Source organism: Abramis brama (assembly GCF_963993115.1).
Source record: "Abramis brama genome assembly, chromosome: 4".
Lineage (NCBI taxonomy): Eukaryota > Metazoa > Chordata > Actinopteri > Cypriniformes > Leuciscidae > Abramis > Abramis brama.
In genome coordinates, this window is record NC_139966.1 from 49,796,659 (window position 1) to 49,820,394 (window position 23,736).

At 37.2% G+C, this 23,736-nt stretch overlaps 2 protein-coding genes across 2 annotated transcripts; both read left to right on the forward strand.

Annotated features, from left to right (window-relative positions):
* Nucleotides 1–1,494: 1,494 nt before the first annotated feature.
* LOC311082238 (putative nuclease HARBI1) lies at nt 1,495–2,886 on the forward strand (the record flags this gene model as incomplete). Its single annotated transcript, XM_084112970.1, has 1 exon — nt 1,495–2,886. Exon 1 carries the CDS (start codon nt 1,780–1,782, stop codon nt 2,884–2,886), a length of 1,107 nt encoding a protein of 368 aa, XP_083969096.1. The 5' UTR covers nt 1,495–1,779.
* Nucleotides 2,887–7,477: 4,591 nt separating this feature from the next.
* Nucleotides 7,478–15,474, forward strand: LOC311082239 (uncharacterized protein; the record flags this gene model as incomplete). Its single annotated transcript, XM_084112971.1, has 8 exons — nt 7,478–7,597; nt 7,894–8,208; nt 13,945–14,004; nt 14,124–14,180; nt 14,580–14,657; nt 14,975–15,037; nt 15,239–15,301; nt 15,425–15,474. The coding sequence occupies exons 1-8, from the start codon at nt 7,540–7,542 to the stop codon at nt 15,472–15,474; spliced, it is 744 nt and encodes a 247-aa protein (XP_083969097.1). The 5' UTR covers nt 7,478–7,539.
* Between the last annotated feature and the right edge of the window lie 8,262 nt (nt 15,475–23,736).

The window sequence follows — 23,736 nt, forward strand, 5'->3', positions numbered from 1 at the left end:
TTTTGGAGGAGGTGGAGAGTAAAAAAATACTGCTATTTTCAAAGCTGAAAAATTGTGTTACAAATGCTGATAAAAAAAAATCCTGGGCAGAAATCACCCAAAAAATAAATGCTGCTGGCTATGGTTATGAGCGAAGCCCAGAAGAAGTTAGAAAAAAGTGGGCGGATTTCGCAAGTGTGACCAAACGGAGGGCTGCAGCACGTAGAAGGGAAGCAAAAAAGACTGGTGGGGGTATCAACTCCGTTCCTCCTCTGACTGCAGAGGAAGAGAGAGTTTTGGCCATCCTGGGGCCTGAGGCCTTGGAAGGGATCCCTGGAGGCATAGATGTATGTGCGTCAACCAGGCCTTTGAATTCAAAGCTGAGCCCTGGAACATCAGGCCCCCTCCACCATGGCCCTGGAACATCAGGCCCCCTCCACCCTGGCCCTGGAACATCAGGCCCCCTCCACCCTGGCCCTGGAATATCAGGCCCCCTCCACCCTGGAACATCAGGCCCCCTCCACCCTGGCCCTGGAACATCAGAACCCCTTCCACCTGCCCCTGGAACATCAGAACCCCTTCCACCTGCCCCTGGAACATCAGAACCCCTTCCACCTGCCCCTGGAACATCAGAACCCCTTCCACCTGCCCCTGGAACATCAGAACCCCTTCCACCTGCCCCTGGAACATCAGCAATGAGTCCTGGTCTTGGGCTATTGCTCCCTTCTTCTGACTCCCCTCAGTCTGAGGCCTCCTCATGTGCTGGGCAACGTCGTTCTGGCATTCCAGAAACCCAGCCATTAATCTCCCGCCAAAGGAGAAACAGGGGACGTTGTGGCTGCAGTGAGAAGCTGCTTTAGTCGGAGAAGAAGAAGATATCTGAACTCCAGGGAATCAGGAGAGAACTGAGAGCCCTGAAGGAGCAGCAAGACCAACACCATCAGGAGGTTATGGCCTATAGGAGGGCTAAATTGGAACTCCTACAACAAAGCCAGCAAGCCCTCTTTAACCATGTTTCTACCAACCGACAGTAAGTGAAAATTGTGTTATTTACTCAGTATGGAAAGTCAAATCATGTGTGGATGACAGCCATGTAATCTTTTTTTCTTTTTTTTCAGATCCACAGATGTAACCCTCTTTTTTTTTTCTTTTTTTTTTTTTTTGGCTACATTGTTGGCCATCATGCCTCCCTTCTGGCAAATGGGGCTCTGGTGAAGCTGTGTGGTGCATGACATTCAAATATACTCTTTTGTAATATGTATTTCAAGTGCTTTTCTAATACACTGGACATTCAGTTTAATATGAGGAAAAGAGCATACTATTGTGACTTGACTCAAAGTAGTATATTAATGCCATATAAAAATGCAGGCATTACTGAGTGAAGCTGAAGCATGTTTACCATGCCATGTCATCCTTTATTAAATACCTGAACAATGTGACCAAGCCTGATAATGAAACATATGGAATGGAACTTTTATTTTGAAGTGGTGAGCCACCATCACATAAACCATAAAGTAAATGAAAATTTTGTTAATTCACAACATTAATATCATCAATGGCAATATAAGCCAAACATAACACAAAACACTCTTAAGTACTTTCTTAAGAGAAGAATGAAAAATATGAAATAACAGAATGACAACAGCCTATTTTAGATGGTAGAAGATGGTAATAATTAATTGTAGTAATTCAATTAATTTAGAATGATTATTAGCTAAGGTGTTTCTATTAACTCAAAAGCAGGTGTACTAATGCCTCTCCTAATAAAACAGTGTGTATGTGTGTTTCAAGTGCTCAACAATGGCAGCTTTACAAAGATTCTTACAGCTGGAGCACAGAAGGCGACTGAGAAGTCAATCAGTTTATATAAATGCCCACATAAGGACAAATTTTACCCCTCTTGACTCACTATCTGATGATGCAATTTTAAGAAAATTCCGTCTTCCAAGGACCAAGATCCTTGAATTATTTCAGATAGTGAAACCACACCTTCAGAGGGCAACAAGAAGAAACTACGCCTTAAGTCCAGAGGTGCAGTTGTTAGCTACACTGCGTTATTTTGCTGTTGGAAGTTTTATGGAGGTGGTGGGTGATGGCCTGGGGCTCAGCAAGTCTTCAGTCAGCAAAACTGTGACAACAGTAACACCTTTGCTATTACAGCTGATGAAGAGCATCCTGGTTTTCCCCAAAACTCCTGAGGAAATACAGCTGGCCAATCAACAATTCTATGATATTGACAACATCCCCAGAGTGATTGGCATCATTGATGGCACCCTAATCCCAGTATTAAGCCCTAAAGTAAATGAGCCCTTGTACATTTGCAGGAAGGGCTATCCAGCCATTAATGTTCAAGTAGTGTGTGATCACCAGGGAATGTTCACTGACATTGTGGCAAAATGGCCTGGAAGCACACGTGACTCTTTTGCATGGGCCAATTCTGCAATTTGCCAGATGGCTGAAGAAGGTGGCTTTGGTGATAGCTGGCTCCTGGGAGACAGTGGATATCCTCTTCGCCCCTACCTCTTGACACCTGTGCAGCATCCAGCCACCATTGCAGAGGAAAGGTTTAATCAGGCCCATGGAAGGACACGCTCTATAGTGGAGAGGACTATAGGACTGTGGAAACAACGTTTTCGCTGCATCAGCAAGTCCAGTGGTGGCCTGAAGCTAAACCCCACCAAAAGCTGTTCTGTTATTGTGGTTACTGCAATTCTCCACAACATTGCAGTAAGGGAAAATGTCCAGCTTCCTGAGGAGGAAGTTGGTGCTGTTGGAGCCGATGGTGAGGAAGATGCTGTTTCTGATGATGATGATGATGATGATCCTTTGAACCCACATCAAGGCAGAATGCATCCTGCAGGAGCAGAAGTCAGAGAACTTTTAATTCAGAATATGTTTGGATGGTAGGCTAATATTTTACAGTTTGGATACTGTGTTTTCTATTATTTGTTTAATTTAATCTGACATAACTTGTGTTAATCAATAATGTTGTTTATTTGCCTATGTTTCCCCCCAGCAGACTTCACAAAAATACTTTTGCAAACAATAAATATGTATTTGTTTCTTATAACGCCATGAGAATATTATATTCTACTACACAAAACTGCTTATTTATAAAATTTTCCTTCATTCTTTAACTATATATAAAAAATACTGTGGTTTGAGTGTGTAATATTTTAAATAACCTATGTTATCGTATGTAAATTAGCCTACGTTTCCATATGTTGCGTATGTGTAGGCTACAGTAGGCCTACAGATACAATTTAATATTTAAGGGTAAACCCCTAAAATAATTTTTGTAAAATATTGTTATATGATTATTTGTCTTTGGGAATTTAACAAAGCTACTCACTTGCACACTCACCGTTTCTTCGCACAAACGAAACCAAGACTGCGTCCCAACCGGCATTAATAATCCTTTCGGAGGGCACTTCGAAGGGAGAATAATTGCAATTGTCACTCTATTATATCGTTTCAAATCATTTGTAATGAAGAAATCAAATTGTGTAAAACCTGAGCACCTCGACTTTAAGTCATCCAAATCACTTAAAGTGAATGGTGAAAGCTTCGAAAGAAATAGGCTATAGGGTCGATAGCTCTGAATAGAACACATCCCAGCTGCTGCGAAATCAATGACGTCGACACAACAAACTAACAAGGAACTATGCTTCTAACGACAGCTCGAGAGCTGTCGTTCCAACCACACAAGTTTGCGATGCTGTTTGCGAACGTTCGTTGGAACGATGGTTTCGGGAAACACCAAATCGTTGAACTATGCTGATAACGACGGAACTTGCGACCATAGTTGGCTAACGATGCTTTCGGGAAACGCACCCCAGATATGGCAAAAGTTGAATCTATCAACAAACGTTAGCTCCGCTGTTGGGAAAACGCTCTGGGGTGCGTTTCCCGAAAGCATCGTTGGCCAACTATGGTCGCAAGTTCATCGCAATGTCCATTGAACTCTATTGGTAACGACGGAACTTGCGACCATAGTTGGCTAACGATGCTTTCGGGAAACGCACCCCTGGTTGGTTGAAGCGCTGTCCTATTGCGTGCAGAGGGAATTTGAAGGACAGCCGTTTATCCCGCCCCTCGGATTGAGCCGTGTCTATGGTGAGTTGCCAGACCTAACATCTTGATGTAGGTCTGGCTTGCCAGGCTAGCAGAAAACTGGTAAAAATCAAGAAGTTTAAAATGAAAGTGAGCCAATAAGTGGTCTTCTACTGCTCTCTGCTGGCCATTACCATTACTATTATAACACAATCAGATTTTGTCAGTTGTACTGACACTTCACATAATTGCTAGTACTATGGTAAATCATAGACCCACTGTCCTCACATGAGGACATAATTTGAATAATGAAATATAATGTATGTATCTGCATTTTATTTTTGCATGCATGATGTTGCATATATTATTTATTAATTTACTTATCAGAATCTGCGTAGGAATCACGCCTGATTAATTACTGATAATTACTAATAGTAATTACTGAGTAATTAATCTGATCTTGTTACTCGCTAAATTCCACATTCATAAATCTAAATTCTAAACCTCTCTTTCTTGTTTTTATGAAAGAACTTTAAAAAATACCTCTTTTCAATTATACATTGTCTGAGAACGAAAAAGTCTTAAAAACATTATCTGTTTGCAATTATTTTCCTTTTTTCAGTGTCATGTAATCCTCATTATTTGTAATCAAACCCCCCCCCCCCCCCCCCCAAAAAAAAAAGAATACAAAAACCGAATTTTTTGTATTCTGTTGTTATTTATTACTTTGTTTTGAGAATCAATACAAAAATGCTGTTCGTGTTTCTTTATTTGCATGTGTGGTCTTGAAGTAATATAGGTATAATAAATAATAATAAAAATTATAATAAATAAAATAATTCAGTATTATCATGTTACTTTCATGTTGAGGTAACTGGATTAGTTTACTCTTTTTAATACGATTAGATAAGAAGAAAAGAAAAGATGGAATATATTTATACGTTTACCTTGTCTTAGTGAATGTACTGTATTTAATATCATGTAAACATATTCAGCATCCTGTAAATTCTTTGGCAAATGATTGATGCATGTCTTATTATGTCTGTCTGTATGAATTTTTGAAAGATGAAATTTTGAAATTATGAAATTTTAAAAAGTTGTTGAAAAGAAAAACCAAGAATGGACAGTCCAACATCAGCCTGCAGATGAGCTAATGCAAAATATTCAGTATCAACCACAAAATAAAACAAAAAAACTTAAAATTATTTAACACATTTTAAATTTAAAATGGACCATCACACAATAAACTGCAGTTGAGATCGGTGTTTAAATGTGTGTTATTTATTTATTGATGACCAAAATTATTCGTACAATTATCTTTGCATACCTTTTTGTTGTTATCACTAAAATGTATTAAATAAAATTGCACTGGGAATTGTTATGATCTAAAATTATTTTAAATTGTGTCATTGGATAGTGCTGTCAACTGCCTAAAATACTGTAACTAAAAATTATTTCCCTACATTTTCTTTTGTCAACTATCCTGCAAATGCTCTTTAAAAAAATAATAATAATTAAGTTCATACAAATTAATTATTTGATTAAAAAACATATCTTTTGAGTATCCGTTGATATCAATAGAAAAATAACAGGCCAAATACTGAAAACTGAATTTTTTTGTTATCAAATTTTGCGGCGCATGTAGCATTTCATACAAAAATATTTGAAATGGCATAAAACAGCCTGATAAAATATTTTTCTTTTCAAATTAGTGTTATATAAAATCCTTCAATATTTTATGTTACACTTAGTTTTGAAATGTACCAGATCAATTACATTTAGCTAATTTTCTACATTTAAACTGAAAGAGAATATGTTTGCTTTCATGTTGTTTCTTATTAACTTCATCTGTGTGCTTTTTCTTTCCATTTGCCATATTATTTGTAATTCATTTGCTATATTATTTGTAATTCAAAGTGATATTATTGGACAATCTTTCAGAGGCTTGTGAGAAATGATGTACTTTGCTGGTAAAAAAAAATGATGATGCAGCAGGACTGTGACTGAACCTCTTACCAGTTCAGAACATCACTATTAAACAGAACAACCCAGTATTTAACAATTCACTGCACCTTCAACTTATTAAGATCATATATAGATGAACATGAGGAAAATGGATTATAATTCAGGCATGTGATCAGCTAAGAAAAGAAAGGAAACCCCCCATTTTCTCCCTCATTCAGTATAACTGCAATAACAACAACAACAACAACAATAATAATGATTATTATTCACAATTTATTTTATTATTGTTTGAACTATAAATAAATATCACCATTGCAATAATACTTCTCTAATGTAAAATAAAAACAAGCATTTAATAAAAATGATTCACATTAATAATATTATTAATATCAATTATATTGTAAATAATAATAAAATGTTAATAGTAATATTTTAAGTCATCCTGCGGACCCATATAGAAGTTTGCTGAGGCCCCCTATAGTGGGCCCTGACCCCCTGGTTAAGAACCACTGATCTTGGGGAAGGTAAAACACTTCAAAAGGAAGTGTTTATATATATATATATATATAATTAGCTTTATATGATTATTATATGTTATATGTTAATGATTATTATAATAACCTAAAGAAAATACAAATATCACTCAAATACATGTGCAGTAAAATAAGCTCTATGTTTAATAATAAAAATATTAGTAGCTGTAAAAAGAGTAATGATCAATTTCTGTCCAAATGTCTGTCGATTTGTCCACAAGGTCAAGACTCCTGTCTGCTCCTCTTCACAATAACAAGATCTGTGTCTCCATCTGGTGGATGAATCAAGCATTACAGCATCAAACACTAAACACACATAACAGCTACAAATGCATAATATGATGCCAAATGAATAACTTTGGAACATAAACTAATGTTTATTTACAAATATTATTTGAATAGCCTCTGTTTGTTGTACACAAACCAGTCCAGTTCATTTTATATATTATTAAAACACTGTTTATTGTGCTCTTGGTTAGAACATAGTGAACTACACTTAATATTATGCACAAAAATAAACTTATTAAAACATATATTTACAGCAAAAATATTTTTGTGTGTGAAATGAAGCTTCAGTAAGTGAGCAGTCAATCATCAGTCAGTCTTGTATGTTGTGTGTGTAGAGACAGGCTTTGATGCTGAATATAACCTGCAGTGTTTCTCTATCAATCTCCTGTAAGTTTAGTGTGACTTTCTCTCCACGCTGACATATGACTGACACGAGTCTGTCCTCAGTGAAGTGTCTCTTCACACTGGAGGAGGAGTCCCGCTCATCAGCGCTCGCACTTTATTGATATATATGGAGAAAATAAAAATGCTGCTGTGTGATTTGTCAGTGATTGTGTTTGATGATTTCCTCTGTTGTGTCTAATAAGGTAACAGTGAGTGTCATTGGCAGCTGTGAGAGTCTCTCTCTCTTTAGGGGACTGACAGGAGCCAGTTTCTTCAGTGTGTTTGAGGGAGCAGAGGAGAAACAGAGTCAAACAAACAGTGTGACGAGCAGAAGAAGATGGAGGGATTTCTGACACTCGTTTTACTCTCCTCTATAGTCACTATAACCACATCTGGTAAGTGCAAAATTAGATGTAAAATTTAACATTTTTAAATAAGTCGTTTGTTTATGATGGCATTATACCACTACAAACTGAATAGAAGCCATTGTAATATCTAGAAACTAAGATCTTGACACTAGATCATTCATTATTACATTTTATAAATGATTTGAGCTTTTACAGGAATCCAATTTGTTACTCATGCCCAGCTTTAGTTGTCCAGTTCTAAATATTTGTATGTATATTTCTACATTACATCTTATGTTCCTTGACTTTGCATGATTCAATCCCTTTCTCTCTTTCATGTACAGATTTTGAGACTGTGAGGTTAGTTGATGGTAACAGTCCCTGTGCTGGTAGAGTGGAGGTTCATCATGATGGTCAGTGGGGAACAGTGTGTCATTGGAACTGGGGTATGCCTGATGCTGCAGTGGTGTGTAGAGAGATAGGATGTGGAGAGGCTCTAGAGGCTGTGAGTAATGCTCGCTTTGGATCAGGATCAGGACCAATCTGGATGAGTTTTGTGGACTGTAGTGGATCAGAGTCAACACTGAAGAACTGTGGGTCAGACGGATGGGGTGTTCATGCCTGTGGTCATGATGAAGATGCTGGAGTCAGATGCTCAGGTGAGCGGCTCAATACATCACACTGTTAATACATCACTGATCAGACTTTTATTGATAAACATCTTATAAGCAATTTAATGTCATTTAATGTCATTTGTTGTCAGAGCAAATCATAAGCAACTAATTGATGAACAGTATATTTTATTGTCTTAACAACTAAATTTTATCTATTTATAAAATCTATTATTAATGAAAGGACTATTGTTTTATGTCCATATCATAATCATAGTGACATACCCTTACGAAAAAGAAGTTTATTCAAGTGTTCTATTACTAGTATACTTCTTTTAAACTAAAAATAAGAAAGTATACTTTCAGTCTACATTTTATATACTTCTCAAAAATATACTTTATGTACTTCTCAGAAATATACTTAAAATTACACTTATAAGTGTACTTGACTGTACACTGTCCAAATATATTTGACCTGTACTTGTACTCAATCTTTTGATCGAGATATACTTAAATGTATAATTAAGTATTCAAAGTATACTTGGCTTGTAGTTGTTTTAACTCTTTTGATCGAGTAGCCTATTAAATATACTTTTTTTACTTAGTTTTTCATATAGGCCTACAGTCTTATGAAACTTACATTATATTTCTAATTCTGCGTATCTGAATTTTTGTGTAGGCTAGTCCACTGGTGTACATAGGAATTTACTCTAATTCTACTTTTCCCCACTGAATTTTCCAGCTATCCATGTTTTCACTGTTATACGGTAGGGGGCGCTACGACACATCTTCTAGTACAGAATCTCCGGATCAAAACACAGGAGAAGAAGAAGCTGAAACAAGCGATAGAAGATTGCTCACTCAAATGTAAAATAACGTGATCATCAAAGATTAAACAGCGTGTAAATCAAAACTGCTTAATATTACCAAATGAAATGAAGCGTAACACATGAAGAGAAAACGACTGTGACGCCCATTTCACACATACTCCGTGTGCAGTGCGTGTGCGGTGCGTGTTGCAGTCTTTTACAGTCTATAGGTGTGTTCGACATCGGCTGCGGCTGGATGCAACCGATCGGCGAGAGTAGCCGCGTGCAGGCGGGGAGGAGCTGCAAACGGAGACGTGAAGTCGGACACTTTCTGGTTCTCGTAGTGACCGCTCACGTGGTGTTTGCATACTTTACCATACTTTGCATACTTTACTGCAGTGAAATAAATGCAATATTTGCCAAATAATACACAGATGTTTCAGAGACATTTTCATTCAATACTTTTATGTACTGCTTCACACAGCGTCTGTTTGAACAAGAATAAAGTTCAACATAAGCTACTATCAATGAAGTGGAGTCTACGTTTTTTAAGCAGTTTTAATTTGATAAACATGACACAATATAACATGACAACGACACGAAAAGAGTTTTCACTGTTATAATAAACTGATTTGAGAGCTTTAGAGGAACTAAAGGTGTTCGAATAAACACGAAACACACGTGATCGTTGTCATGCGGTGAATCCGGCCAATCGTGGAACAGCTGTGTCGTCATCAGCCCTCCTGCAGCCCAGTGCAGCCGCTCTCGAGAAGCTGCGCTGGCTGAGTTCTCCGGCTACTCTCGAATTGCTCTCGCGGTACTTTGATGGCATACGTCACAGTGACGTGGCGTCGGCGCTGTATCAAGTCGGACAAAATTTCTAACCGGCATGCACTGCTTCAAGTCAGCCGCCGATCGGTCTGCGCAGAGCTGCATGAAGTCGAACAAGCCTTTTGGTTGCAGTGCGTATGCAGTGCAGGAGCAGCACGCGCAATAGTGCTTTCACATATGCTGCGTTTGCAGTGCGTAACTGATCCGCTGCTGGCTATACCACAAATACATACTCTCAATTTGTATTTCAAATTAAGAAGTTATCAGCAACTTTTATTTAAAAAATTTTTTTGTCAGCATTGCGATTCTCTTTCTACACGCCTACACTCTTTAATAGATGTATTCACGTTTAAACACAATTTAAACAACATATTATTAAATGCATTACTTCTATATAATTATATATTAAGTTGCTCAAGCAAGTGGTAAAATATTTTACCATGTAGCCTACTTAAAATCGCAAAGCCTACATTTTAAATTAAAACGTAAAATTGACAAAAACAGCAGACTCATACCCTTTCCTTGCATAATTTAAATCTTTATATAATAAATCTTGCATGTCACAAAGAACTTGTTTTTCCACCTCCACGAATGAGAGGAGTGTTGTTCATTATGTCGCCTTGTTGAGGTAAATTGTATTTTCCATTGATTTACCCCGGTCTTAACGTCTCAGCATTGCGATTCTCTTTGTACATACACTCTTTAATAGACGTATGCACGTTTAAACACAATTTAAACAATGGCAGCCTATTATTCAATGCATAGCCTACTTCTACTTATATTAAGTTGCTCAAGCAAGTGATAAAATTTAACCATGTAGCCTACATATTAAATCGCAAACATTTTAAATTAAAACTTAAAATTGACAAAAACAGCCCACTCGCATGCCTTTTCTTTTTCATTTAAATCTTAATACAATAAATCTTGCATGTCACAAAGAACTTGTTTTTTTTTTACCTACACGAATGAGACAAGTGTTGTTTATGTCGCCTTGTTGAGGTAAATTGTAGCTTTCCTTGCTTTACCCCGGTCTTGTGGAAAAAGTAGTATTTAATTAAATACATTTATGGTGAGATTACTACATTTTATTTCATTAATCGCATTTATGGTGAAATTTCTACATTTTCAGGTCAATATGTGTTCATTTTGACCACGAAACATGCGCTGTCACTTTAACCCCCAATTTCCACCAGATGCGTAACGGCTGCGTTACGGCTCCGGCATGGCGGCGGAGTCAATAGGTTTCCATTAAAGTCAATGAGTGTATTTCCACTGAATGCGGTACAGCTGCGTTCCGACTCCGGCGATCCGCAGCCCTCCGGAGCAGATACGCAGAGCTTCTATTTTTGCCGGATGCCGGAGAGCTCCGCAGCACTACAGGGCAGAGTGCGCAGGACAGGAAGTCGATCAAAAAAACAGAACAAACCAAAACAAAATAAAAGATCCGGTTAATTTTCTAAATAAAATACACCGTGATCATGGCGGATCATATTTCCCTACACTACACCTTGAAAACGTCATAATATACCATTCCTCATAACGTTCTGTTTATAGAAACTATATATCGCGCGATCATACGTGAATTAGCGAGATCTCGTGGGTCCTCGTGACGTCAGCTGTCAGTCATGACCGCAGCCGTTCCGCAACAAATCCGGACCTGGTGGGTATTGACGGACGACGAAACACGGAGCTGTCACGCAGCGGAGCCGTTCCGCAGCCGTTACGCATCTGGTGGAAATTGGGGGTAATTCAGCGTTTGCAGCACAGCAAAAATAGACTCGGTGCGGAAACGATCTCTGCACTGCTGTATACGCACCGCAACTGGAACGGATCGACGGACCGCAACCGCGTGCAGTGTGAAAGCTACGCCGCCTTCACACTGGCAGTTGAAATCAGCTCCGTAATACGCAATACGCCCCCAGCGGACGTCGTACACAACGGTGAAAAGCGTTGTCTCTAAAAGGTTATTAGAGACAGGCTGCTGCGTGAAGGAAAGTTCCCCAGGACGTTGACATGTCAGGTCGGCTAAATGTGATATAGTAGTATAGGGCTTTTAACTGTATTAACTGCCCTAATAACGTTAGAAAATCATGAAAATAAAAAAATGACATGACAACTTATCGTTATAAAATCATTATTTATTTTATTAAAAGTTAAGAATTCAGGTTTGTTTATCAGTACCATAGCAACGCTTAACTTCCGCTGTAATTGTCGGATAGGAACCGTCCGTAGCCTTTCGCAAGAGTTCAATTTTTTGAACGCATCCGGATGGCCAACGGACACGATTTTTTTCGCACCGCACTCGTTCGCACCCGCTTCGGACCCATTCGCATGCGGTCTGCGAATCTCCATAGGAAATGAATGAATTCCGGTCGTTTCGCTGCCGTATCGGAGCTGATTTCAACTGCCAGTGTGAAGGCGGCGTAACCTGTTAACATGGGTACGGAAAAAAATACGCACCGCATACGCACTGCAAACGGAGTATGTGTGAAACGGGCGTGAAGCTTTGGGGGTGTTGGACTCGATCTACTTTTGATCATCGTTTTGAATCAGATCAAGGCGTAGTCTTTGACAAAAATATGATTTTCTCAACTTTTTTGTTTAAAATGTTGCCTTTCTTTATCAAACTTACCGACATTCAATTGTTGATAAAAAAGGATGCATGAAGCTAATAAAATGTTTTTAAAATTAAAGTACAGTTAATATGGCAAGCCGTTTTAACATTTAATCATTTCAACCGACTAGTCTCTATTTTCATGCTACTAGTACTTATTTTTTAGATACTAGTATCTTTTCCATTAAGTACTAGTACTTATTCATTAGCTACTAGTGCTTATTCTTTAGGTACTAGCGCCTATTCTTTAGATACTAGTGCTTATTCTTTAGGTACTAGTACTTATTCAATAGATACTAGTACTTATTCATTAGATACTAGTACTTATTCATTAGATACTAGTACCTATTAAATAGATACTAGTACTTATTCATTAGATACTAGTACTTATTCATTAGATACTAGTACCTATTAAATAGATACTAGTACTTATTCATTAGATACTAGTACTTATTTATTAGATACTAGTACTTATTCATTAGTTACTAGTAGCCTACCTATTATTAGATACTAGTACTTATTCATTAGATACTAGTACCTATTAAATAGATACTAGTACTTATTCATTAGATACTAGTACTTGTTCCAATAGTGACTAGTAACTATGTTTTTGTTACTAGTAACAAATAAAAAAAAATTCCATATGACTTCTATGGGGATCTGTCATTCAGATATCAACTATTCAGTTCTGACTAGTATGTATTCCAATTGTGACTAGTACATATATATTAGATACTAGTAGTTATTTATTAGGTACTAGTACTTATTTTTTAGATACTAGTACCTATTACTAGATACTAGTATGTATTCAATAAATACTAGTACTAAGTCATTAGATACTAGTACCTTTTAAATAGATACTAGTACTTAGTCATTAGCTACTAGTACTTATTCAATAGATACTAGTACTTATTCATTAGATACTAGCACTTATTCATTAGATACTAGTACCTATTACTAGATACTAGTATGTATTCAATAAATACTAGTACTAAGTCATTAGATACTAGTACCTTTTAAATAGATACTAGTACTTAGTCATTAGCTACTAGTACTTATTCAATAGATACTAGTACTTAGTCATTAGCTACTAGTACTTATTCAATAGATACTAGTACTTAGTCATTAGCTACTAGTACTTATTCAATAGATACTAGTACCTATTTATTAGATACTAGTATTTATTCTAAATGTTACTAGTACGATTTTTTATTTTACTAGTAAGATTTTTAATTGAACTATCCAGTGGCTGTTCTGACTAGTCATAACATAAGACGAGTAAAAAAGCAGTTGTGACTAGTAAAATAAAAAATCTCAAAATGGCAGTGAGGAATGGGTTCATGTGAGGATGTGTTTTTCTAATAGGCCTAAAACAAAAAAACATGGTATTTCTGCCTCTAATGCTTTTAAAATGTAAGTAATAAATATTTGTGTTGTAAGTAACACAATGCTTCATGATCCAAAGATCTGAGGATTCAGTCTGTATGGAATTATGAACATGTTTCTGACTGTTCTGCTGTCCTTTAACAGGAAGTCTCGTCTCTGAAGAACTGCATTCTGGGTATAAAGATGCTGATGAGCTTCTCTCAGGTTAGAGAGCTGAAGTAGATCCAAATCAATAATTTGATTTACAAATGTAAAAAAAAAAATATTTACACATTTTAACACTAATTCAACTGTTCACAACAGTAAAACTTTTATCTTATTAGAAAAAGAGTTCAAGACTGCATATTATGATGATGTCACCAATGGCAGTGTCCTGAAAGGTCAGTGATCCCGCTGTGTCCCAATCAGAGGCTGTGTCCCAATCAGAGGCTGTGTCCCAATCAGAGGCTGTGTCCTCCGGAGGTCGCATCTGAAGACTGCATACGTCACTGAGGCGGTCTCATTTAAGAAAAATAACCGTTAGATTGCAAAGTAAGAAAGAAATTTCAGTATTTTACACCTCATGAGGAATAACAGTCAATTTTTATTACGGTTACTTCTCTTAAATAAGACATCCTTGATGAGGTATACAGCCTTCAAACGCGACGACCGGAGGACACAGCCGACGAATTGGGACACAGCTAACATTCATTACCCAAAACCTGCAACAGTATATTTTACATTTATTTTGTTTCCCAAAATATAAAAAAAATGCCCAAATTATACATGTTTTGATGCAGAAGAGATGATGAAGGAAATCACACCGGGATACTATGATGATGTCATCACTGATGGACTGAAACCAGATCGTGAGACAGGTGTCGTTCGGTTATTCTATAATAGGAAGAAATATTTCAAATATATTAAAATCTCTCTCTCTCTCCCTCTCTCTATATATATATAGAAATATATATATATATTATATATTGTCTCATGTTAAATTTACAGAATACACACCTGAGAGCTATGATGATGTAATGACAAGTGGACAGAACTCTATCAAAAATGGTGTTTACTTTTTATTGTTATTGGTGTATTTTCCATAATCCTTTTATAGTGATTTATGATATGGGTTAATCCCATTACATTGTAAGATATAATGCAATGTTTGTTCTGTCTATATGTTCATGTGTAGTGGACACACCAGAGCATTATGATGATGTCATCATTAATGGACAGATCTTTCCAGATGTAACGGGTGAGTCACACAGAACTGCAGTTCATGATCACCTTCACCCACTAATATTGAACATTTCTACCATTAATGAATCATCATGACTTTATCAGGAGTAAATCTAATAATCTCAGACAGTCATGAGGTGAAAGAGATCAATGACATCAATGACACAAGCTGATTTACAAACTACAATGTGAGGTTTTTATTTCACATGTGAATCAGAGGGAGATCAGGAGGAGTATGATGATGTGAAGAACAGCAGTGAAGATGAGAAGAACCTGTTGGGTAGGTTATTGAACATTTCTATAACCTATATCTGCTTTTATTTGTTATGTTTCTCATTTAAACTTCATCTTGATGTAAATATTACAATGAAAATGATCAGTTTGCTTTTGTTTTTAAAAACAGATTATGATGATGTGGAGGAGGAGTCAAATAAAGAGGGAGGAGCCATATGACTCATTGACCACACCCACTGCCTCATCATCAAATCATATTACAGTTCCTGGAGATATGGGGGTTTAAAGATTCATGTTTTTGTTATCTGAAATATTTTTGTATAACAGGTTACATGTATTGCAACAAATTTTGTAGTATTTGTATTTTAATATTTGGCCTATTTTTTTTTAATTTTAATATCAATATTTTTCACCTAATAAACAAGATACCATTTATTCATTACATTTGTCACAATATATTTTAAAAAGCAATTAGAGGAAATGAGAAAATTATGCAAAACACTTTAAACATTTAAAGTTGTTGAAAAAACGGTTAAGCAGTTCAGCTGCTGACAGCATTATCTACCTAAATATAATGAGAAAATGGATTTACCACTCAATAAATTATCAGGCATCACATTTTTCCATAAATTTACTGCCATAGTATTTAGTAATAGTATTTCTTGTGTGCTGTCAGCTTGAATTAACTTTATGTAACCTTTTATTTAAAAAACTATACTGTAAAGACAGTTATACAGATTATGTAAAAAAAAAAAAAAAAAAAAAAACACACTCACCCAAACTGCACATTTTATTGTGTGATGGTGCATTTTTACTTTAAAATGCTTTAAACAACTTGAAACAGTTTTTAAGTCTGATGCGAGTTATTTGCGCTGCGCTTGAATCTTTTGCAGCAATAGCTCCATCTGCAGGTTGAGGTTGGGCTGACCCTTCTTGGTTTTTCTCTTCAACAGCTGATATGTTGCTATTTTCTTTTACTTGTATTTCTTGAGAGCCTCCTCACGCTGAGATTTGTCTTTCAAGAATTCCTACAGAGACACACATAATAAAACATGCGTCAATCAAAGAATGTAAGGATGGTGAAAAAGGTGTATATGACATAATGGATCTTCCTTAAAGGCTTATTAGTTGTTAAAGTTAAAAATGTCATCAATTATTTACCCTCATGTCGTTCCAAACCTGTAAGACTTTTGTTTATCTTCAAAATACAAATGAAGATATTTTAAAAGAAATCTAAGAAATTCTTGTCCTTCCATTGACAGTCCACGCAACTTCCAAGAGACACGATCATTTTATATGATGAACACATTGAATTTAGGCTTTTATTCACATATGTGACCATTGTTGGCAAAAGCCAACAATACATTGTCAGTCAAAATTATCGATTTTTCTTTTATGCCAAAAATCATTAGGATATTAAGGAAAGATCATGTTCCATGAATATAATTTGTAAATTTTCTACTGTAAATATATAAAACATTTATTTTTGTGAGAGAATGCAGCAAAATCGTGAAAATTAATGGACAACTTTAAAGACGATTTTCTCAATGTTTCTTTTTTTTTTTTTTGCAATTCTCAGATTCCATTGTATCTCGGGCCAAATATTCCTAACAAACCATACATCAATGGAAACTTATTTATTCAGCTTTCAGATGATGTATAAATCTCAATTTAAAAAAATGTACCCATGTGACTGGTTGTGTGGTCCAGGGTCACATATAAACATTGATCAGCGAACATAAACAGAAGCTCAACAGATCCTGCTTGACGCGCGAGAACAAACCTCACTGGTTCTTGCTGAAGCTCAGACGTGCTGCATAACACGAGAATGAACCTCATTATTTATTTATCGCATGCTTGAGCTTCAGTTTACCACAACTGGGGGGTATTGCACAAAAGCAAGATAAGGGATTAAGCTGGGATTTTCCAGTTATCCTGGCTCAATTTAGCCCTGACTCGGTTGCATGAAGGGAGGCTAAATTAATCTACATTAAGTTACTATGGAGATTTACACTTTGCAGCTAGCCTGCTCCGGAGCAGGCTAACAACCAGGCTAAGATTAATCCTAGTGATTTATCGGCTAGTTCCTCCCTAAATCCTACTAGATATTAATGTGTTTTAGTCACTTCAAGGTCCTGCATTAAAATACTAGATATACTGTCATTCATCCAAGTATGCGTACTGTTATTTTAGTTATTATTGAAAACTGCTGTTCATTTCACTGTCAGAGGTTTGATGAATATATATATTATTCGAGATTTAAAGCATTTATTGTCATACACCCAGTGAGGAAAGCAGATTTTCCTGAGCAATTATTACTTTACTGTCCACAATGAATGCCAACACAGTGCAAAAAAACTATACAATACAATATGAAAAATAGAATAAAGACTATGTATATCTATATATGCAAGTATAGAGTAGAAATGTACTGTTGAATGAGAAAAAATATAAATATATAAATATATATATATTATATTTTATTGCAGTTGATGAGATATATGCATAAGTTTAGACACCCATGCTAAAGTTGACTAAAAAGAGGAATAAAAAATCATATTTTGGAAATTGAACTTAATGCCTTAATTAAAAAAATTAGGAAAAATCCAACCTTTAAGGACACCAATTTTCTTTGTGAATGAATAATGTATTGTAAATAAATAAATGTTCTTCCTTAAAATACAGGGTTTATAAGTCTGGACACCCCTATGTTAAATTCCCATAGAGGCAGGCAGATTTTTATTTTTAAAGGCCAATTACTTCATGGATCCAGGATACTATGCATCCTGATAAAGTTCCCTTGGCCTTTGGAATTAAAATAGCCCCACATCATCACATAGCCTTCACCATACCTAGAGATTGGCATGGTTTTATTTCAGTTAGCCTAATGATTTGCATTGAGAGATGATCTTATGGAAAGAACTCCATGCCAATCTCTAGGTATGGTGAAGGCTATGTGATGATGTGGGGCTATTAGATGGATAAAAATAGAGCAAATTATCTGATTATAGATTACATCAAATCAATTAGAAACAAAACCTACATACAAATTGATAAGAGTAAAAAGATTAAACAGATTATAGACATAAAATAAACTAAACAGATCAAATAGATGCACATAGTGGGTAAGTGTTTGCAATTATTCTTCATGTTAAATGCATGTCCACTGGTCACATTTAAGGCAAAGTATACAATTATTTTTGAAAATGACAAGTAGGGCCTAACTCCTTGAATTGTAATTATGAGGGTTTCAGTGGAGCACTGGTTATTTGGACTACTTATGCATTCAATCGGTCCGCTATTGTTTGCCAAGCATTCTGTCTTTGCTTTATTACAGCAGCTGTATTGCCTTTTTTACATATTATATGTTTCACTTCTTCATACGTTTCCATAAGAAGCTGTTGCTCATTAGGCGAAAAGTATGCCGCACGGGTTTTGTCCATTTTTGCATCGGTGATTCTGTGATCGATTTCGTGATCTTTTTAAGAATGCCGTGAACGCGCATTTATCCAAACTATATACACCCGGCTTGACATATCCGCGCGTTCTCATCCTGGCTCAGCAAACGTGCAACGGATTAAGCCAGGATGCACTGATTAAACTAGGTCAAGCCGCGACTGTTCTGTTATCCTGGCTTTCTTAATTCTACTTTTGTGCAATACCCCTCTGATGTGTGAGTTGCTTAATGTTTATATGTGAATAAAATCCTAAATTAAATCCATTCATCATATAATTTTCCAGAGATGGGGGACTCGAGTCATATGACTTGACTCGAGTCAGACTTAAGTCGCAAATTTTAGGACTTGAGACTTGCTTGACAAATATTAATAAAAGACTTGACTTGACTTTGACTTGATATTCATGACTTGAGACTTGACTCGGACTTGAGGTAAATGACTCGAAATAACTTGCCTTTTTAAAAATAAATATATGTATTTGAACGCACCGCAACAACCACGTGACGCAGCAGGAACGCGCGCTGTGTGAACAAAAGCCGTAATAATGCAAGGTGTGTTCGACATCGGCTGCGGCTGGATGCAACTGATCGGCGAGAGTAGCCGCGTGCAGGCGGGGAGGAGCTGCAAACGGAGACGTGAAGTCGGACACTTTCTGGTTCCCGTAGTGACCGCTCACGTGGTGTTTGCATACTTTACCACAGCTGAAGTGAAATAAATGCAATATTTGCCAAATAATGTGTCAGAGACATTTTCATTAAATACTTTATGTACTGCTTCATACAGCGTCTGTTTGAACAAGAATAAAGTTCAACATAAGCTACTATCAATGAAGTGGAGTCTACGTTTTTTAATCAGTTTTATTTTGATAAACATGACACAATTTAACATCGCAACTACATAAAAAGAGTGTTTACTGTTATAAAAAAAACTGATTTGTGAGCTTTAGAGGAACTAAAGGTGTTTGAATAAACACGCAACACACGTGATCGTTGTCATGCGGTGAATCCGGCCAATGGTGGAACAGCTGTGTCGTCACCCGCCCTCGTGCAGCCCAATGCAGCCGCTCTTGAGAAGCTGCGCTGGCTGAGTTCTCCGGCTACTCTCGAATCGCTCTCGCGGTACTTTGATGACACATGTCACAGTCACGTGGCGTCGGCGCTGGATCAAGTCGGACAAAATTTCTAACCGGCATGCACTGCTTCAAGTCAGCCGCCGATCGGTCTGCGCAGAGCTGCATGAAGTCGAACAAGCCTAGTAGGTGCAGCCGCTCTTGAGAAGCTGCGCTGGCTGAGTTCTCCGGCTACTCTCAAATCGCTCTCGCGGTACTTTGATGGCACACGTCACAGTCACGTAGTGTCAGCGCTGCATCAAGTCGGACAAAATTTCTAACCGGCATGCACTGCTTCAAGTCAGCCGCCGATCGGTCTGCGCAGAGCTGCATGAAGTCGAACAAGCCTGCAGTGTCGTAGTGATGACGCTGAAGCGCGGGATCGTTCGCCTGCTGTGAAACGGTACGTAATGCGCAAGTTTATGATCGAATCACTGAAAAAAAAAATGCACAAGCGTGGTCGCAGCTCATAAGCAAACTTAAGACGCTGCTAAGACATTACATGTCTTTATGGGTTGTGTGTGAACAATCTCTGATTCCGGGAAATCACTGGCACTGCTAGACTGGCAGTGTGAATGAACCTAAATCAAACGAACCCGGGTCAAATCTTGGGTCACTTTATCCGTGTATTTTCCGGAATCTCTGTGTGAAAGGGGTTTTGGTCACACACCCTGACAAAGGCTCATTAGCCACAACGCATAGTTGTGCAAGTAGCCTACTTGTCACCTGATTTTAAAATATTAAAGCCATGATAAAATAAAGGCTTTCTATATATTTTTAATAATATTCGAGTGGATTAATGATTTTTTCTTTTATGATCTGAATAATCCCTTACATACAAAAGCACAGAGAAAAAATATTTTCTTGAAAATGAAAATGAAAATCGGGTTAAAATATGTAAAAATATGCCATATTCCAGTTTTTCTTACCTGCATGCATCCCTGTCTAGTTATATGCTACCAATATAGTCTGCTATCCCAGGGTTGACTTGAATGTTAAAAGAAATATAAAAAAAAAGTAACTGTAATTTAATAATAATTAATAATGCATTATACAGTCTACCGTTCTCTGGGATTTGTTTTCATGATAATCGAATGTAAAGAGTTTTATCTCTAAAAACTGTTTAGCTTATAACGCTAGTATATAGGGCATATAAGTAAAAAGAAATCGCTAGTTAATACCACTAAAAGATTGTGAAAAGACACCTACACACAAAGAAAAAAAACATACAGACTTTAGAACCGAACCATGCATACACAAATAAACAAAACAAAAATTCAAACTTGCAAGCACAACCATGCACACATGCAAACAAACAATACACTCTTCACTCATACACACGCACACACATTCACTCACAAATATTAATGAATCAATCACACTCAATCAAATCACCTCTCTCTCTCTCTCTCTCTCTCTCTCTCTCACACACACACACACACACACACACACACACACAGTCAAACACAACCATAGACATGCAAACAATACACTTTTCACACATACACATGCACACACATTCATTCACAAATATTAATAAATCACTCACTCGCACAGATTAATAATGTACAATAGTCAATCCACCTGATTGACAGGTGTAAGTTTTGTGTCAATTCAATTATTATTGTTTTTTTCTTGTTATTCTTTTTTTTTTTAAAAGGATAGATCTAACTTGTTGGGATGTGTTCATGTTCCATAAAGGGGATGCCAGTTTGAAGAATGCCATTTGGTGGCATAGGAACCATTATACTTGAATTGTGAATTGTTTAATACCTTTTAATGGTCTTCTGCAATGTTTGAGGCATATTTATTTTTCATGCTTTAATGTTAGCCTAATTTCAGTTACATTTACATTTTAGGCTATGTAGTTTGAATTTTTTTTTTTTTTTTTTATTATTTTTATTGTAGTAACCACTCAGCTGTAGCCTATGTGGAAATGCATATTAAAAAAAAATGTTGCAAATAAAACCATAGTCCACAGCTTATGTAGTTTTAACTTATTTTAATATATAAATTCAGTGAAATCATCAAACGTTTGTATGACTTGCCAGTGACTTGTGACCCAAGCTACGACTTGACTTGACTTGCTTGACATAAAGCAGTGACTTGACTTGACTTGACTTGCTTTTCACAAAATTGACTCGGACTTGCTTGAGACTTGAAGGTTAAGACTTGAGACTTGCTTGTGACTTGCACATGTGTGACTTACTCCCACCTCTGTAATTTTCTCTTCAGAAAATTCAAACTATAGTTTTACAATCTCTTTATGACCTTTTTGAAGCTCAAAGTGGTAATTGCGTGTCAATGGAGGGACAGAAACTCCAGATTTTTCATAACTTTTGACAACGTTTAATTCAAGAGCAGACTTAAATCGTTTGAGTCTGCAGTGAGAACCACTTGGAGAGATTCGCGAATCGCGATTGCACATGATATGACACAGTCCGAGAGCGAGCGAACACTCAATATCCGAGTCCAGTTCATTCGTATATTTGAGAGCTCGCGTCCAGTTTTCTGCGATTACATGAATGTGCCCTCGCGTTATAATATTGCACTCGTGACATTTGCCATTAAAATATGCCATAGAAACTTGCAGGTATTAGCCTAATAAAATTATGCGTAATAGGTCTAGGCCTACCTGCAATCCCGCGTTGAGAGGAGGCGGGTGTGTCAAACTCGCTGTCGTTGAGATGAGAGAATGAGAACGCGCAGCTGGTATCGTATCGGTGTATATAGGCCAAAATGAGTATTGACAGATATTTCAGTATTGATATGTATCAAAATATAGATATTTTGACAATACTACTATGTAGATTGTTTTTCTCCAAACTTTCAGTCCAGCCATTAATCACTCTGAGTGTGACGGATCTCGTCGCTTTTGTAACTGTGTTGAACATTGGTTACCTTGAGTGTGCTCTTATTATGACTGTTGTCTAAGGGGTGTGAACCTAAGGGGTGTGGTTCATTCATTGTGGCTGTTCAGGTGTTGCAACTTAATAAATGACTGCATGCCCCTGTGTGTGTGTGCACGCCAGTCAAACGAAACCCGATGGCTATGTGAGTTTATTCCTCCGTCATGTGTTAGCCGGCTTTCTACCCTTTATGTTACGATGGCAGCTTCAACAGGTTATGGGCCCAGAAAGGAGTTTGGAAGCCGGTGGAACCGTTTATGCTTTGACGGGGATGAGAAAAATTATGAACTGTGGGAAACTAAGTTTCTAGCGCACCTGCGTCTGCTCAGTTTGAAGAGCACCATACTGAGCGAACCACCTGATGATGACGGTGTAGAAGAAGACGCAGAGAAAAATGAGGATGCGTATGCAGAACTGATTCAGCTGTTGGATGATAAAAGTCTTTCCCTCGTGATGAGAGATGCAGCGGATGATGGAAGAAAGGCGCTGAAGATTCTGAGAGAACACTATGCTGGTAAGGGGAAACCACGAGTGATCAGCTTATACACAGAGCTTACGTCTCTCCAGAAAGCTGTCAATGAGAGCGTCACAGATTATGTCATTCGCGCAGAGACCGCTATTACAGCGTTGAGAAATGCGGAAGAGACTTTAAGTGATGGCTTGTTGATCGCAATGGTTCTGAAGGGCCTACCAGATTCTTTTAAGCCATTTTCCATTCATATAACTCAAAGTGATGAAACGATAACTTTCACGGAGTTTAAAACAAAGCTGAGAAGCTATGAGAGCACAGAAAAGTTTAGTGCTGTTTGCTCAGAGGACGACAGCGTGATGAAAGCAAGAGACGGATGGAACATGAAATTGACCTGTTTTAACTGCGGACAGAAGGGACATAAGGCTGTGGAGTGCACTTCTGCTACGAGCGAGCATAGAGAACAGCGACAGTGGTGTCATCTTTGCAAGAGTTCCACGCACAAGGATGTGAATTGCAGACGGAGAAAGCGGGACA